This window comes from Zootoca vivipara, chromosome 8 (assembly GCF_963506605.1).
Source record: "Zootoca vivipara chromosome 8, rZooViv1.1, whole genome shotgun sequence".
NCBI classification, from domain to species: Eukaryota; Metazoa; Chordata; class Lepidosauria; order Squamata; family Lacertidae; genus Zootoca; species Zootoca vivipara.
Genome location: NC_083283.1, coordinates 41,167,429 through 41,185,192, shown reverse-complemented (window position 1 = coordinate 41,185,192; position 17,764 = coordinate 41,167,429). Strand labels below are relative to the sequence as shown.

At 39.5% G+C, this 17,764-nt stretch overlaps 1 protein-coding gene across 1 annotated transcript in view; it reads right to left on the bottom strand.

The window, feature by feature from the left end:
- CCDC178 (coiled-coil domain containing 178) overlaps positions 1-17,764 on the bottom strand; it is a 124,402-nt gene that overhangs the window by 298 nt on the left and 106,340 nt on the right. The window contains exons 18-19 of the mRNA XM_035125564.2: positions 10,200-10,334; positions 1-279 (exon numbers count right to left, since the gene is read on the bottom strand). The exon at positions 1-279 is cut by the window's left edge and continues 298 nt beyond it. Of these exons, the coding sequence (XP_034981455.2) occupies positions 208-279; positions 10,200-10,334 (207 nt within the window). The 3' untranslated portion in view covers positions 1-207. The remainder of the gene's footprint in view (positions 280-10,199; positions 10,335-17,764) is intronic.

Genomic DNA, 17,764 nt, shown 5'->3' with positions numbered 1-17,764 from the left:
GCAGCATGAAAGTCACCTGTTTCATTGTTATGGATTTGCTGTAAGTAAAAGAATGGCAAGGCATGCTGGGAGGTGAGTGAGTTTTTCGTCCGTGGAAGTGTGAAATGGCAAACAGGTGAATGTCCAATTACACTGTTATCTGAACTGTGTGACTTTTCTTGTCTTATATTTCAGCATCCAAGACACACTGGATGTTTGCATTGTCTTCTAAGTAGACGAGCCATCTGTCAAAGACTTCAAGAAAGTGCCTGTATCCTGGACCGTGTTTGACAACGCCCCCTGTTCAGAACAGAGAAACAACCAAAACTAATAAGAACACATTTAATTAAGAAATCAAAGCTTTATTATGAAATCAAGCACATGGTACTGTTGCTAAAAATAAACAACAAAAACAATCACCTTAACCTTCTGTACTATTAAAATTTATGAAGAAGATATACAATGATTCCTGAGCTCAATTCACCAATCCCTGAAACTGGGCTGAGTTTGGACAGGCAGCTAGCATGTGACTGTTCTACTGAGGGCCAAAGGCCTGGTTTTTCAGTGCAGACTGGTGTTTTGCCATGGCATCACCAAGGGTCTCATGCCAAGTCAGGAGTGGCACTATAAAATGTCAGCCTAGAAGAAAATAGTTTATACAATTTATTCTAACAGCAGACCTTTGCTTTTATTACTTGCTATACACTTATGCTTCTGTTTCTCAAGGATCATGCTGGTGGGTGAGAAAAATCACACCGAAATAATGTTCCCCCCCACTTTTGTTGTGATTCTACCCTTAAATGGCAAAGGCACATATAAGAAGAGGCTAGTGTAGGAAGCAGATACCAGATTGCATAAATAAAAGAACATGCAGTAGAAGAATGTCTTATGAAGATGGCCAGATATGGCCCACACTCCAAAGGGCCTTTTTCAATTACATTTTATCTTTTTCTCAACCAAGGAGATTTGTGTGGTGCATATCATGTCTGCATCAAGGTGAAATGGCTATTCCATTGGAGATTCCAGTTAAGAAGGTCATCATTCTCTGCATGCATGAGGAGCGAATCAATCTTCTGAGGAAAAAGGAAATGCTATGTTGGATTTGGTGCTGGCAAGGAGTGAGGATATGATAGATAAAATGGCTGTTGGGAATAACCTTGGACCAAGCGATCATGAGTTAGTCCTGATGAATTTAATTGAATGGGCTGTTGGAACAAGGGATGCAACTAGGGTATTTGATTTCAAAATGGCTGATTTTGACAAGAGGCTGGTTAGAGGGGTGAACTATACTAGAGAACTTATTCTGTGGTATGTGGAAGAGAGAGGTTTTTTTTTAAAATGAACACTGCATTTGATGATCTATAATTTGCATATTGAGGGAGACGAAAAAGCTTCCAAGCCTAATTGGATGATTGGTTCTGGACCTGGCAACCTCCATTAATATGGTCAACAGAGAGATCAACTGTTTCCACTTTGGGGGGCAGGATTTTCTGAACCATGGTGGCTGCTGGCAGAGTAACTTCACTGAAGGAGAAAAAAAATCCCTGTTTCGGTGGATCATTCCAGCCACAGCAACTAGAGGCTGATTCGGCTATCTAAAAAATGTCTCCATGGAGAAGGCCGAGAGGTACAGTAAAGCAACTCCGTTGAACCCAGGAAACTCCTGACTTCCTTGGAGTCGTTCTAACAGTGGCAGCTTGCCATGTTCTCATCTGAAAGCATTTCAGCTTTGAGAGGGATGCATTGCCTGGCTGCAAGAAACTAACTGTAACTGGCTGCAGGAATAAAGAGGGGAGACACAAGGACACCTACTAAGGTCACATTTGATTAATAACATCTGCTGGGGAAATCATATGTGTGGGCAGCTAATCTAAACATCAACCTTGCATGGGCCAAACCCCACCTGTGGCAAGAGACATGACAAGGCATAGCCCCCAAAGACTGGACCTCAACCTCTGGTGAGCAGTGAGGCGTACTTTCCCCCATGCCCTCCTGGAGCTCCACAACTCTGGTCAGGTGCAGGAGGTTAGCTTGAATAATGTTCTGTATCTAAGCTAAGGGCACAATGTCAGAGTATGTGGCAAACTGCTCATACCTAGTTACAGGTAGGTAGCCGTGTTGGTCTGACGTAGCTGAAACAAAATAAAAAAATTCCTTCCAGTAGCACCTTAGAGACCAACTAAGTTTGTCATTGGTATGTCATTGGTATGAGATTTCGTATGCATGCACACTTCTTCAGATCTGAAGAAGTGTGCATGCACACGAAATCTCATACCAATGAGAAACTTAGTTGGTCTCTAAGGTCCTACTGGAAGGATTTATTTTTATTTTGCTCATACCTACTCAGCACATGTATCAGACAACTTTACAAGCTGTATGCTTTACAGTGCGCCACATTCCACTGAATTTTTTAGAAAATCACTTCCTTTTGTTAGCTATAACAGTAAACCAGGCCACTATTTTGGAAATCTGCCATGTAGATTGCTCTGCCTCCTCTGAGCCATACGCTATGTCCAGTGGTGTACTGTAATAACTTCCCCATTGTATCATGTTGAGACACACGGCATCCACAAGGTATGAATCTGATTTTAAATAGATTTAAGGTCTAGACCAATTGGCCTTACTCTTAGGGTTGATTCAGACATGCATTGTCCTGGCTTTATTTCTCATCACTTGTTTATTAGCAGTGGAATGTATGTGTTTGAGATCCTGCTGTCTGCTATCAAAGTCCCATCTCTTATGTCAGACCTGTGATAAATCATTAAGTCATTTAGTTGCTTAGTGTTGCAGTCATGAGTATACGAACCTGCCCTCATGTATGAGAAAAGAGCCCCATTCCTAGTTTTGGATGGTTGTAGAATGTGAGATAAGCCAAAGTGAATTAAACTTCTGGCCTCTGAATATTTCTTATGCAAATTTAGCATGTTACAGCTATTAAAACTATAGGAAATACACTTAGAATTCTAAGTAAAAACTTCACACATGCTTGGTTCGTTACTAGGACAAATCACAAAATGATCTATTTGCATATACTTAAAAGAAAATTGTGATATCTGAAAAAGCTTGAGATCTGTCAAGGGCAAATTACTTCAGACAAACTTCTGTTCCATTGATAATGCTTTGGTGGGAAATATGGGCTATAAAGAATCAGAGCTCTCTAGGCAATGTATGCCCAGTAGGTGCACTATTGCAACCGAAGCACTCATATATAACACCCATTTTTGTTTTAAAGGTTTTTTTTATAGTTTGTGACATGACAGCTCCATTTTTTAAAAAGTTGATGCCTTGTTTTATAATACAAAAACTTTCTTTATTTTTTTAAAAAAAATCAGTGGCAGGTGTTACACCATCATAGTGAGACTGCTCCAGACTCTACCCATTTGCCCTGTCCAGTTCTCCTCCTCCTGAAGATTCCCTGATGCTCAGGGTTGATTTCTTGTTATTACCTTAACCTTATCTCATGTCCTCTTTGTCTCAACCTAGCTTTACTTCCCAATCCAGTGGAGAGATCCAGCAGAGCATAACATCCTGATGTTACCAACTATCATGCTTCTGTGCCTCATCACAGACCCTCCCACCAAGTCACATGAACCATATAGAGTTCAATGACTCTCCCATAGCCTGGCTCCTCATCTAAATGCCCCAATTTCCAGCTCTGTATGTACTGGCCCACTAGATGAGGAATCTAAAAATCATAAAGATTCAATTTGGAGTAGATTAAAATAGTGGCTATTGTGAAAGGCCTACTTCATGATAAATTAATTTACAAATTAATGCTTCAAATTACTGTTTAGAAATTGAAGGATAAATTGGTTTGCATTTAGCGTTTTTGTATGAGAAATGTTTGATTAAACACTGATTCACTCCAACCACATGTTAGAGTGTGGGCTGAAGTCAATTCTTTGCATTTGCTAAGCCAGTCATCAGAATACCTCACTGTGTACCCACATTGTCAGTCTGTGAAGTATGGATCATGCCATCTCAAGCTGCCTATCCAGGTAGAATCATGGGTGGCCACTCAGAGGACAAGTATGTCATGCATGGGTTGATTTCGACATGGATTCTTCTACAGCAAAATGGAAGGAAGGAAGGAAGTTCTAATTCCATTAAGATATTGTACCATAATTGCTTTGTGCAAGACAACCAAGCTGTTATCCTGGTAGGTCATATCATTGTTTGCAAGTGGCTCTGTCTGCCTCTGGAAAAGCATGCTATGAAGCATGTTACACAAATAAAAATATATTTGTCATTTTGAATAACACGCTATGATTCCACATACATTTTGAGTTGTATAGTAAAGATCCCTTCAAATATTTTATCCAGCTAAGTGTCTGTGGTCCCAAACTCCTAATTTAAAAATGTTGATAAATGAAGTATCTCTTTAGCTAATAAATGAAGTATCTCTTTAGTTATCCTTTGTCAGCAACATTCATTTTAATGGAAAGTGAGTTTACAGGGTTACATGATTGAACTACTGAGCCAAGTCAGTGTTGGCAAATGATGGGCTAAATTATTGATGTTACACACTAATGAATTCTGATGAGAAATAAAACACAGACATTACATTTCAAGTGGTTCATAATTATTTTTGTACTTTAAAAGCAATTTTATTCTTTTGCCAAATCATAGTAGTCGGTAAAACAAAAACATTGTTAGTGATTATAGCTAAAATTAGTGAGTTTGTGGCAAAAAATGCATCTCTGCATTGTCTTATGAATATGTTATTCACATGAGGTTTCTCACTGCTTTGTACACTTCTGAGAAAAGATAATTAAATTAAATGTCTAAGTTTCAAAACCAGTGTCTTTAAAAGATAATCTACTTTGCAGCCATGGTTAAAAGTTCAGTAGCTATGTTTATAATCAATGGAAGAGCAGCATTTTTTCCTGGAGATGTGCTAAACTGACACAATTAATTCAGGAAGTAACAAAAGCTGCCAAAAATGGTTCCTTGCATCTTTAAAATTGTGATGTAGGTTAAAAGAGGAGGGGCTAAATTGGCCTAAAGTGTGTTAGCAAGCTTGGCATTACAAGCTGCCGTTGTATTTTCCTGATGTTTCACACATGGTACTTTGAAAAAATAAACAGAGGCTTGAAATGCATACTGACAGTTTATAAACCCACAGTTTCTTTTGCAGCAATATGTTTTACATGGTCAACACAGAATTAAATCTATTTAAAAATGTAATTCCACATGGAAGTGACCTAGCACATCAGTAATATCAGAACATTAATAGCACATTATTAATGGCAATGTTTCAAAGGTGTGATCTAAAAATTATTTCTAGTCTGCTTACACAAAATACATAATAATAAAAATGCCATGCTCTGAGGTCACATCTGTTTGAACACAACATTGTCAATACCTCTCCAACATAGAAAATGTTCCAACTTTGATACTTCTGGGGAAAAACAAACCCCTTATAGTTCAGTTCATCAGTAATTTTGGTTCCCTTTCTCACCCCTGGCCTCTCTCCTCCCCTTGTCAACTGGCTTGGGTAAACCTTCCTGTTTTATTAAATCATGGTTTCACTGGACATCCAAATGTGGAAATTGTTAAGAGTTCTCTTCAAAGACAGAATATCAAACCATATCCTGGTTTGATATTCTGGGCTGGTTTATTGGACTCATATCATTACATCTGAATCAGGCCAAATAGTCTAATGACATTAGAACCAGTTACATTCTGTTAATTTTACTGTTTGAGTCTCACATGATTACCACCTTGTATCCAATTCACACCATCACCTAAGTTCAATTTGGATAAGGACTCTCTTCTGTCTTCATAGACGTCCAAAGGTTCATGGATACTGATATGAATATGTAATATTATTTAAAGAAAGAAAACCTTGTTATCTGTTAGAGGCATTCCAGATTCCCATCTGAGAGGCTCTAAGAAGTGCTTTGTATATATAGCACAACTGAGACCCCTTTGAACCAGAGTGACTTAAAAGATTAGGTCTCTGGCATGCTGGGTTGGCACTAACCTAGGTGAAGCTAGTAATAGAGGATGTGGGTCACCTGAGGAATAAGAGGTTAGAATTCAGACTATAAATAGAGGGAATCGGGAACTGGAGTGTGAAGTTAGCATTGCCGTGGTCTAGGGAAATAACAGTCTGGCTGCTGAGACCAGGCTATGTCTACCTTGAATAGGGAGCAGCAATGCTCAGAAAGCTGCCAGGCAAGTTGAGGGCATGCTTTAAGAGATAGGGAATGAAGCAACACTGCAGTAGGTTTCCTCTCAAGGAGGATCAGATGGCTGAAGCCAAGACAAGAAAAGAAAAGACAATAAGCCAGAAGTGGACACATTCTGTGAAGGGCTCCAAAGTGCCATCGTAGAACAGTAGCAGCAAAGTGCTAAGAGAGAGCATTAGGCAACTAGCAAGGATTTTAAGCGGTAACAAGCTTGAACAAAGGATTTCCCTGTTTGCACAGCACCACCAAGTTGACACACTGAGACACAAAAGGCACTCAAGTAGATCAACAGCAGCATTTTGGCTGGCTCTTGCAATTCACTAAACTTCATTTGGTTTAATGAGTCTTGCTACATTTAAGGAAATGTGAATGGAACAGTTAAATTTATCTCTCTCTCTACTGCATGGTAGGTAAAGGACTGGTCAAACAGCCAAGGCAATCTAAGGTAGCCTTAACTTCCATAAGCTGTTCTGATGACAAACATTTGAACATACATGTACCAACCGCAATTGCAGTATTTTGTCATGCTAAGGTACATCATCAAGTGGCCCAATGGCAACCAAGATTAGTCTATAATTTTAGATGCAATCTGTTGTATTTATGCCACCGAGCAGGTTGCTTCCTGCATAATTTGGATTGTTTCTTCTTCCACCCTCTGCTAAGTTATACATGCTGGTAGGAGTAGGGCCTAATACATGCTATACCATGCCAATAAGCACTGGAATACTACTATATATGCACAGGAGTTATAATGAGAAATATTTTCGCATGTGAATGCTCACAAACCTACTGCACCCAAGGTTTCTGAACAGGCTGCTGTCTGCATACCAAGAATCTGCACCTCTTCCACTCTCCCAAGCCCAGCGATGCTGATTGGATTTACATACATATACAAGTACATTTATTTATGATTTTATATTTCTTTATTGCACTTATATCCAAGTTTTCTTCCATCATGGAACTGAAGATGGCATAAATTAGATAGGCCTCTGGTCCTAAGAGAACTAACACTAGATTTCAGTATCTGTATAGTATTTATCACTGTTGCGCATACATGCCAAACTGCCAGAAACATAAAGAGCTTGAACAAAGGGAACTAAATGAATCCAAGGAACAATCAATTCTTCATTTTTTTCAAAACCAATATGAGATCAGCTTGTCTTGGGTTCAGGGAAAATATGTATGAGCACTGCTCTCTGCAGATAACCGTAGAATCTGATCTAAAGTTCAGAATATCAGGGAATTGATTCACAGTTGTCCTTAAGAAGTGAAACTTGTATTTTGTAATATGTCATATTAAACAGGAAATGGAAATTTATAAAACAGAAGATTTGTACTTAAATTTCATCTTCAGCATTCCAAATAATTATTATAAATAATGGCAAAAAGAAGGACCAATAAAAAGCCAATACCAGTCTCTGCTTACTAAAACACCAGTGTTACCAAACTCCATATACCTGCAAGGTGAGAGTAAGCAATGACTGAAAAATTAGCATGTCTAAAAGATGCAACTGAATGTTATTGGCAATTGTAAAAATACTTGAACCCTCAGAAATAAAAGTGGCTTTGAAGATCATCTACCCAGAGAACTATTACAGAGATCATCTACCCAGAGAACTGCTGAGAAAAAATGCAGTGAAATTGATGATCACTTGACAAGTAAGGAGGAAACCATAAATGAAAGGGCTGTTCAAAAGACAGGTAAACACTGGTCCCATTTCCTAAGGGCACAGAGGGCACTAACTCTAGAAGATGTGCTCTGTCATTGGATTACGAGACTACAACTAAAGTCTGTGGCAGTAGGCTTAATAGTGCTAAACCAGGGGTACTACCACCCCTCTTTCTTTCAAGGACAAATTATTTAAGCAAAAATAACTCTGCTAACTTGCATAATGAACATGTTCTTCTCTACCAAGGGAAAACCCTACCAGAGACATCCAAGGTCAGGCCACTGGCACCAGCTGGACTTGATTGTTCGTGTTTGTGCCACATGGAGCTACCAAGCTTGTGTGTTGAGCACACTGCTTTATGGAAGTGAGTCACAGGCAACTTACACCTGCTGGAGCGACACCTCAACACCTTCCACATGCACTGCATCAGGAAGATTTTGGGCATCACATGGCAGGACAGAGTCTCATAAAAAGATGTGCGCTCCCAGGCCTGCATTGCCAGGTAATTTGAACTCCTGTCTCAGTGTGTCTATGCTGGCTTGGCAATGTCCACAGAATGGATGCCTTAATCTGCCCCACATGCAACAAAACATATCTCTCCCATATCAGTCTCTACAGCCGCAGCAAGTGCTGTAACTCTCCAATGGTTTGACTTCACCCCGAAGGTGCACTCTTCCATTGTCTCCCAAGACAGGCAAATATAAACAAAAGTAGCTTATTATTGGCTGCTACCCACTTTGTAGCAGAGTTAGCACATAATTCTGAAACCAGGATCAGTGAAACAATATGGCACATGCTTTGGAAACATAATATGAAGAGTCTGTAGTCAATGCAAATACCTTCTCAGTATTCATTCCACATTTGTGGATTGCTGTCCCTGTTGAGAGAATTTCAATAGGGACAAATGCAGGTTCTACACTTAGGCAGGAAAAACCAACTTCACAAATATAAGATTGGGGGGGGGTGGTACCTGGACTGCCAGTAGTACATGTGAAAAGGATCTAGGGGTCTTAGGAGACCACAAGCTTAGCATGAGTCAATAGGCTGCATCAACAGAAGTATAGTTTCCTGATCAAGGGAAGTAAGAGTACTGTACAGTTCTATTCTGCCTTGGTCAGACCACACCTGGAATACTGCGTCCAGTTCTGGGTGCCACAATCTAAGAAGGATATTGATCAGCTGGAATATGTGCAAAGGAAGACAACCAAAATAATCAGGGGTCTGGAAACCAAGCTTTATGATAATGGTTGAGGGAAATGGGTATGTTTAGCCTGGAAAAAAGGAGATGGAGAGGAGATATGATAGCCGTCTTCAAATATCAAAAGGGCTGTCACATGGAAGATGAAGCAAGCTTGTTTTCTCCTGCTCTGCAGGGTAGGGCCTGAACCAATGGATTCAAGTTACAAGAAAGGAGATTTTGACTAAACTTCAAAAGAACTTTCTGACAGCAAGATCTGTTTGACAGGGGAACAGACTCCCTCAGAAGGTGGTGGACTCTCCTTCCTTGGAGGTTTTAAAGCAGCGATTGGATGTCTATCTGTCATGGATGTTTTTGCTGATATTCCTGCATTGCAGGTGGTTGGATAAGATGACTCTTGGGGTCTCTTCCAACTCTAAGATTCTATGATTCTATTATGTGGGTGATTGGAGAGAAAGCAGTTTGGGAGGGAACAACTGTTATTGAAAAATCTGCTAGAGGGAGAAATGTTAAGAAGTCCCTTTAGTTCTATGACCACATTCTGTAAAGGGGAAAAAAGGAGGGATTGCATATGGCAATCTGTCACATTTAGTTTGGCTCTTATTGTGAAGTGACCAGGTCTGGGTCTGAAGGTAAGAATAACATTGGCTTAATCAGATTGGGCCTTGTGTCCATGACACCAGGACTCCTTAATTCCTCTGATGCCATTACCCCTCAGAATATGTAAAGTGATGATCTTTAGCTAAACAATCTATGCTTCTTCTTTTTCTTTAGAAGAATAAAATGTGAAAAATCAAAAGTGTTGCTTTCTGTGTCAATAAGAGGTAAAGAAAGGAATGTGCTACAGTCTGTTCTAAAATATTTTAGCTGCACTGTTAATGCCTGTTTTTCAATGGTTAAAAATAAATGTATTTGTATAATGATCATTGTAAAGGCTTCCAAGAACAAAATTCAACTTTCTCTTTTAAAGAAAATATCTATCTGTGATACATTTGCTAGCCTACTGGATTCATCCTTCATGCAATTTCAGTTTATTAAAGAGGTTAAAAATTTACAAAACTCTGATGGGATATGGTTTTAATGCTTCATCACACTACCCATCATTTGCTTTTCAATCTAGATCAGAATGATCTTTCCCACTTCCCTGCAATCACCTACCTGCACAGCTAATATTTTCTGAAAATTCTCACGAGAGGCTGCCTGGAACTTCGCCAGCCCAGCTTGGCTATAGACGGCTCGCTGTTTGAAGTACTCCACCAATACCCTGTGCAGCTTCCTTTGCAGCCGAGAGAGCTAAAAGAGGAAAGGGGAAAAATAAGTCAGAGTGGGAGAGGAAATTAATGGCAGTGTTCAAGAAGAATGATGGAGGGAAATATAGAAAGCAGTCAATAGCCCATTCTGCACTGTACGGACCTGACAGGAATTTCACAGTCTCTTGATTTTTCAGCCCACTCATGTGCATTCATCAGAAACCAGTCACATCTGGCTGCCAGGATGGGGGGTTAATTTTCTCTAAATGCCTCAGCAGTTTTGTTCTAGCTGAGGCAAACTCTGTGACTGCAAAGCTGATGAGTAAAATATTTCTACTTCACCCAGTTTAACTCAAAACCGATAGCCTCGGGACATATTGAACCTTTCTTAAAAAAATAATCTTTTGAAGCATTTTGAATGGCACATCAGGTCAGGCCAAAGTTTAAAATGCAAGTTTAAGACTTTGATGGACACTGTGGCTCATTTTTCCTTGTAAAGCTTATCATAGCTTGGCAATGTGTGCTCTAGAGCATGACAAAACTAAAGAGAATTAACTTCACCATCAGCAGCTGAGGGAGAACAATAACAGGAAAGAAATTTCCAGATAGAACTCCCTATTAATCTACCTAGCTATAACCATGTGACATGAAAGCATCTAACAGCACTAAATTGCAGTTAAGGCAGCAGCTGAATGTGACACTACCATATCTATATATCTATATCTGCACATGCACATTTACACAGACGTTACAATGTATAAAGAGAATCACAAGTGTGGGCTTAGCCTGGTTTTCTTACATATCTTTCTAACTGCAAAAATCACTTTGACAAAGAATATTAAACGAGTTTTAAACATAACAGCTATTGCAGACGCATTATTAACCAATTTCTGTTTATATTACAGTTTTTCTAAATTTGGGAATAAATAAGAAATAATTATTTAAAAAAATGGCACAGTAGTTTTACATGCAGCTCAAATGAATGGATGCAAACGTATAACCTTAATAGCTAACATTTAAATCCCCTCCATCTCTATATCCAGGATAGTAATTAAGTCCATGTAAAAGGGGCTTGGACAACAGCTTCCACACATGAAACTTCTGAGTCACATTTGAAACACAGGAAAACTTTCAAGAGCAGTTTACAATATGGTATAAGGATCTATCAGTTCAAAGAAAAGTAAGAAGTAAAAAAGTATTACTGGGCATGCCCAAATCCATGGGAGATACTGGTTGCATCCTGGCCACATTTGTTTGTTGCAGGAGAGGAAAACACTGCTAATGTAGAAAATGGCTAATGGGAACCAATTATATCAAAGAGTTTTTAAAGCTGCATTTTTATTTAGTCATGCTACAGTACTCTCAGTAAAATGTCAATCACTATTGTCAGTACACAACCTTTCTGAGCATGGTTGTCAACCACATTAAAACAATGGTATAATGTATCTATGGAAGTTTTCAAACCTATTGAGATCAATACCACAATGAATGCATGAATAAAAATGTCTTAATATCAGAGAAAGGAAACGTTCTTTGGCGACCAATATATTGTACCGTGTCGAAATCTCATTTTCATTTTGTTTCTCAAGGGGGTTGAGAAACACATAATTTCCTGTCTTCAATACCATCTTTGAAAATCTATACAAAATACCAGCTATAATGCTGAAAATTAATATTTCAATATTTCACATGGGCCTCATTCACATGCAATGGTAAGCCAAATCATGGTGTACTTTGAACAGGAAAGTATGCTGGTGCCTAGAGAGAAAAGTGTGGTTTTTTGGCTTGTCTCCTGGCCCTGTTGCTGCAATGCTACCCAGAGCTCAACTATAGTTTGGCTTTGCATTACATGCAAACCTTGACTCATGGTTTGTTACCTACAAACAAATCAGAATAAAAGAAACCCAAAAGAAACCCATGGTTGCATCTTGTGTTTGTTTGGGGTAAGACAAACTACAAGACAGAGTTTAAACTTAACACTAAGCCAACCCATGTCTTACTTCTAGGTTTTTCCAGTTGTTGTGTTTATTTATTGAATTATTTGTCAATTATTACCAATAATCAAAACTCTGATAAAAAATATTACTTCAAATCATAATGTTATAATACAAATAAGAATAAATAAATAAATAAGAATCAGGACAAAAATACAATTTTTCTTTAAAAAATTCAAAACCTACTTGTATTTTGTATTTTCTTGATAATATTGTATAAAGGGCAATCAGTTTTACCAGAAATTATTTCTATATTTATTAACAATTCTTGCTCTAAAATAAGTCATTATTTTTGCTGTTATAGCTAAATCCCAAAATTTGTCAAGCCATTATTTCCAGGGAGGGAGTAATGCAACTTTCCAGTTTTGAGCCAATAACATATTGGCTCTGATAAGTACAGAAGTTTGATGCCATCATGTCATATCTTTGAAACAATTCTGTCTTATATCTGTATTCAGAGAAAGTTTATGATCTTTTCTTCATAATTTCTCCCTCCTCTCCATGTTTATGTTATTTCCTGGGTCCAGGGTCCATCATATCATCTTTTACTTGTTCTAGCCAAGTTTTATGAAATTGCCACATTGGAAGTTGGTGTTTTCCACAACAGAACATTTAGCTAATTGGCACCGTTTGCTTTCATTGACTAGGCCCAAAGAGCATTTTTAGGTGTGCGCATCGAGTTAGATTTTTTATGCTGGTTTCTGTTGAAACCAAATCCGTTGAGGATTGTTAGGGGTTAAAAAACCATGCAGAAAATGTTGGTCTTTCTAAATCTGCCTTTTATCTCCCAAATAATAATTAAACATATTAGATAATCCTACATGTGCCATATTAATTTAATAATGCAATGAGATGTTGCATACTAAGTAAATGATATAAGCCGTATCAGTACAATTCATTGTTATAACTCAAACACTGACAAAACAACCTTTATTATTAAACCTGTTCCACTTAAAATTGTTGTTAAAGATTTTACAGCTCATTTAAATAAAGCTCTTTTGTCAGCAACCTGTACATACTTTTGTAATGATGAAAAGACAACGGCAGTAGTGAGGGAAAGAAGAATTATTCCTCACCGGGGTGGACTTTGGTAATATTGTGCCCCGAGCAATAATAATATTATAATAATAATTTATTATTTATACCTCGCCCATCTGGCTGGGTTTCCCCAGCCACTCTGGGCAGCTTCCAACAGAAATATTAAAATACACTGATTTCTTAAAGATAAAAGCTTCCCTAAACAGGGCTGCCTTCAGATGTCCTCTAAAAGTCTGGTAGATGTTTTTCTTTTTGACATCTGGTAGGAGGGCGTTCCACAAGGCGGGTGCCACTACCAAGAAGGCCCTCTGCCTGGTTCCCTGTTACTTGGCTTCTCGCAGCGAGGGAACCGCCAGAGGGCCCTCGGCACTGGTGCAAACTAGTGACTTCCTAAAAACCACTGCAACCCCCCCCCCACAAGGCCTGGGTCGCTGTGCGTAAGAGAAACCTGGTGGACAAGCAGCAGCTAAAACAGGCCCATCTGCTTCATCCAACCAGGTCTCCGTTACACATGCCAGGTCAAGTCCTCCATCCACGATCAAGTCATGAATGGCAGTGGTCTTATGAATCATTGACCTGGTATTGCACAGCAGTACCTTCAGGTCATGTGGGTATCCCTTGCTGATTCCAGTATCCATCCGGTCAGGACCAGACCCGTTGTCCTCAGACAACGACTGAGCAAGGACATTTGGTGCCCCCCCCCCCAATTTCTTATTTTCACAATAATTCATTTTGGTACAATAATTCACAATAATTCATTTATGGCTCTTCTCAGTAGGTACCTGTATAAAGATAGGTATTACTACTACTACTACTACTACTACTACTACTTTGCGCCCCTTTGGCTTGGCGCACTGTGTGAGGGAACTGCTCACACTATCCTAAATCTGGTACTGTTCGCTGATCATTCAGGGGAAGGAGCCTAAGATGGCGGAGTATCAACATCCTCCCTTCTGACCTCCGTACTTTACTGGTTTGTTTTTAAGTTTTTTACTGTTTTATACCGTGTTTTATACTGGTACTGTTCCTCACTGTGTGGGTTGATAGCACTGCTGATTAGGTTTTACTTGTATCAGAAATGTCTAAATTGTTAAGAGCACAGTAAGAAAATGACTGAAGCTACCGGTACTTCTAGAAAGTAAGGTGGCCAATTTTGACTTGCCCCATAACCAGTTACACTTCCTTGTTGAAAATCCCATACTTAGTTCACTGGCATTTATATAAAAACCGAATGCAGTTCTAAGAGCTTTCCACCCCCTTTGGTGGATTCAGACATTTCATTTGTAACGTCATAAGGAATGTGGTTACATGCAAGAAAAAGGAGACCAAGGGGGCAAAGCCAGAGGTATTTTCTCCTTCAGTTCTCTCCTCCATGTGTTCATTCCTACATACACTCAGGCACTGGGTGTCCTATGGGGCTCATACCACATGTAAAAGGCAGGTGACTTACATAAGGGCATTTTTGTTTTCATGGAATATTTGACATAATTAAATATTGTGAATAATAAGCAATTGAGAGGATGGTTGCAAATATTAGACTGGTTAATTAATGTCCCTGTGTTACCTGGAAGCTGCTTATTTTCCCCAAGCTCTTTGCCAGCAATAGTTTGGACCATGATACATCTATTTACTAAGACTTTAAAGAAACCTGAGTTGAAATCCGCTCTAAAATTAATATAAGCAGAAGAGCCTTGTTCTGTCTTGCAAATGTATATTTGTTAGTAAATGTCCTATTCAAGTCTCCTTCTTGTTTATCATTATTATCAGGTTCTATCTCTGATACAATTTTGTAAAGATTAAGAGAGTTGGTACACAAAATTTGATTGAATATAGTTTGTTGTCAAATCTAGCTACTATTATTAAAAATGTATCTCTTATAAAGACTTATCCTATAGCTGTAAGCACTGAAATATACATGGATCTGCAAAAATAACTAGTGCACCCAGCAACAGATAAGTAATATATTTTATGTTAGTTGGCCAATCTAGCTCAGTGTTAACTACACTAACTGGTTGTGCCTCCTCACAATTTTGGACTGGAACTTTTTCTAGTCCAAACAAGATAGGCCAGGAACTGAACATGGACCTTTGCATACTAAGCAAGTGCTCTAGTACTGGCATAAACATTCACTGAGATGCTTCATGTGCAAAGTGTGGTCTCTCAGTATGTACCGGTAATGAATGAGTAATGTAATGACATTGAAACTTCCATTCAGCCCCAGAACTTTGGGAACCTGAAAACATGAGGGAATAAAACAATAAGTAACAGTGGGGACAAAGTGTAGCTAATGAATAGCTGTTTATTAGTCCTGCAACCTAGGTGCTGAATACTGGGGGTAGAGTTAGGAATCCCAATATGTGCAGTGATGACAATACACTCCTCTTTTTTTTTACTTGCTGAAATGCTAAGTGGGTCAGAAAATAAGTGTGCCTTACATCTCAATTTTACAATAATGAAATATCAGAGAAAAATCAGGATTCTATCTCTTATCCCTTGATCAGGACAGAATGAATAATACAATTTAAACCAGTGACAAATTTAATTTCATTTATAATCATTCCTCTAAAGAAAATTCAGCAGATTTCTTTGTCACGGTCAGCTAATTAGTCTGCAATGGAGAGCAATCATCTATTTAATCTATTCTTATTGTGAGGTACAAGTACTTCCAAAATCAAAATGATAAACATCTCACAGTAGAAAAGAAATTATAATTTAATGCACTGTGGTATCTAATTTTAGGGATGTGTGCCATTTACAAAATCAAAATGTGTTAGAAATAAAGCAGGATGTTGAAAATCAATAAGATATTGTAGTAATTAGTTGAACAAATATGGTATTCAATATTATCAAAATAACACCAAAGCACAGAAGACACCGTCTACTCAGGTATTACAATTATATTAACAAGGGAGGTTAAATTTAGCAAAATAATGTCTTAAAAACAATGATGTATATATTCACAGATATTAAATTGACAGCTAAACAATAGTAATTTACTTCTATTTTATAGACAAACAGAACAGAGGTACATAACTACATACACGAAAAGCCACATGTGTACATCCTACAGGTATGGTATACAAATGCCCATCCTCCCTTGAATGATTTCTTGTGGATTTAATTTGGTTCATTATTATGATATCTGTCCAAACTCCAAATCTGACAAAAAGGCACAATGACTAAGAAGTCTTTAATATTGATATCCATTTCCCAAGAATTCTCAGTTTTGTGCATTCCCAAACTTATTTGATGCTCACTCTAACATCTGTTCCTGGACGGATTTAGGGGATTGCAACCAGTTTGGTTGCACTGGGTGCAGAGCCTTGGGGGTGTCGCAACTCTGATGTAAAATGGAAGGCAAGAGGAGGGGGTGCTGAATTTTGGTGTTGTGCAGGGTGCCACTGAAATTTGAAACCCCAAGGTCCACCACTTGTTCCAACTGTAGGGATCCCAGCCTTGGTATTATGACAGAAAGAAAGAGGTCAAGGCAACCATAATAATGTTTCCTTACATAGAGACATTTCCTTGACCCTCCTTTCCATATTGAGACTTGCAGTTCTACTTTTCAATCAGGCATGGCACTAGGACTGCACAGCTGTCCATGGAGGCGCAGGTCAATTCTGTGTCCAGGGCAGCTGTCTACCAGCACTGGCGGAGCAACGGGAGTGCAGAGGGAGTGGACGCCCCTGGCACCACTATTCCAGTACGGTGCCATCGCGGTGCCCCCCCGAGACACACACTGCCACGCCCCCCCTGCTGGGCACCACGTCCCCACAGGTGGCACATCATGCCCCCAGAACACACGCCATGCCCCTGTGGGCAGCGTACCATGCCCCCGGGATGCATGCCATGCCCCCCGGGCACACGTCATGCCCCCCAGGGGATGCCAGCCACACACACACCTGCTCTCTGCCCCTGTAGGGGAGCATGTAGCTTCGCCACTGTCTACCAGCTCCATCTGGTATGCAGGCTGAGACCCTACCTGCCTGCAGACTGTCTCGTCAGAGTGGTGCATGCTCTGGTTATCTCTCGCTTGGACTACTGCAATGCGCTCTACGTGGGGCTACCTTTGAAGGTGACTAGGAAACTGCAATTAATCCAGAATGTGACAGCTAGACTGGTGACTGGGAGTAGCCACTGAGACCATGTAACACTGGTCCTGAGAGATCTGCATTGGCTCCCAGTACGTTTCCAAGCACAATTAAAAGTGTTGGTGCTGACCTTTAAATCCCTAAGCAGCCTCGGTCCTGTATACCTGCAGGAGCGGCTCCACCCCCATTGTTCAGTCCAGAAACTGAGGTCCAGCACCAAGGGCCTTCTGGCGGTTCCCTCACTGCGAGAAGTGAGGTTACAGGGAACCATGCAGAGGGCCTTCTTGGTAGTGGCGCCTGCCCTGTGGAACTCCCTCCCATCAGATGTCAAGGCAATAAGCAACCATCTT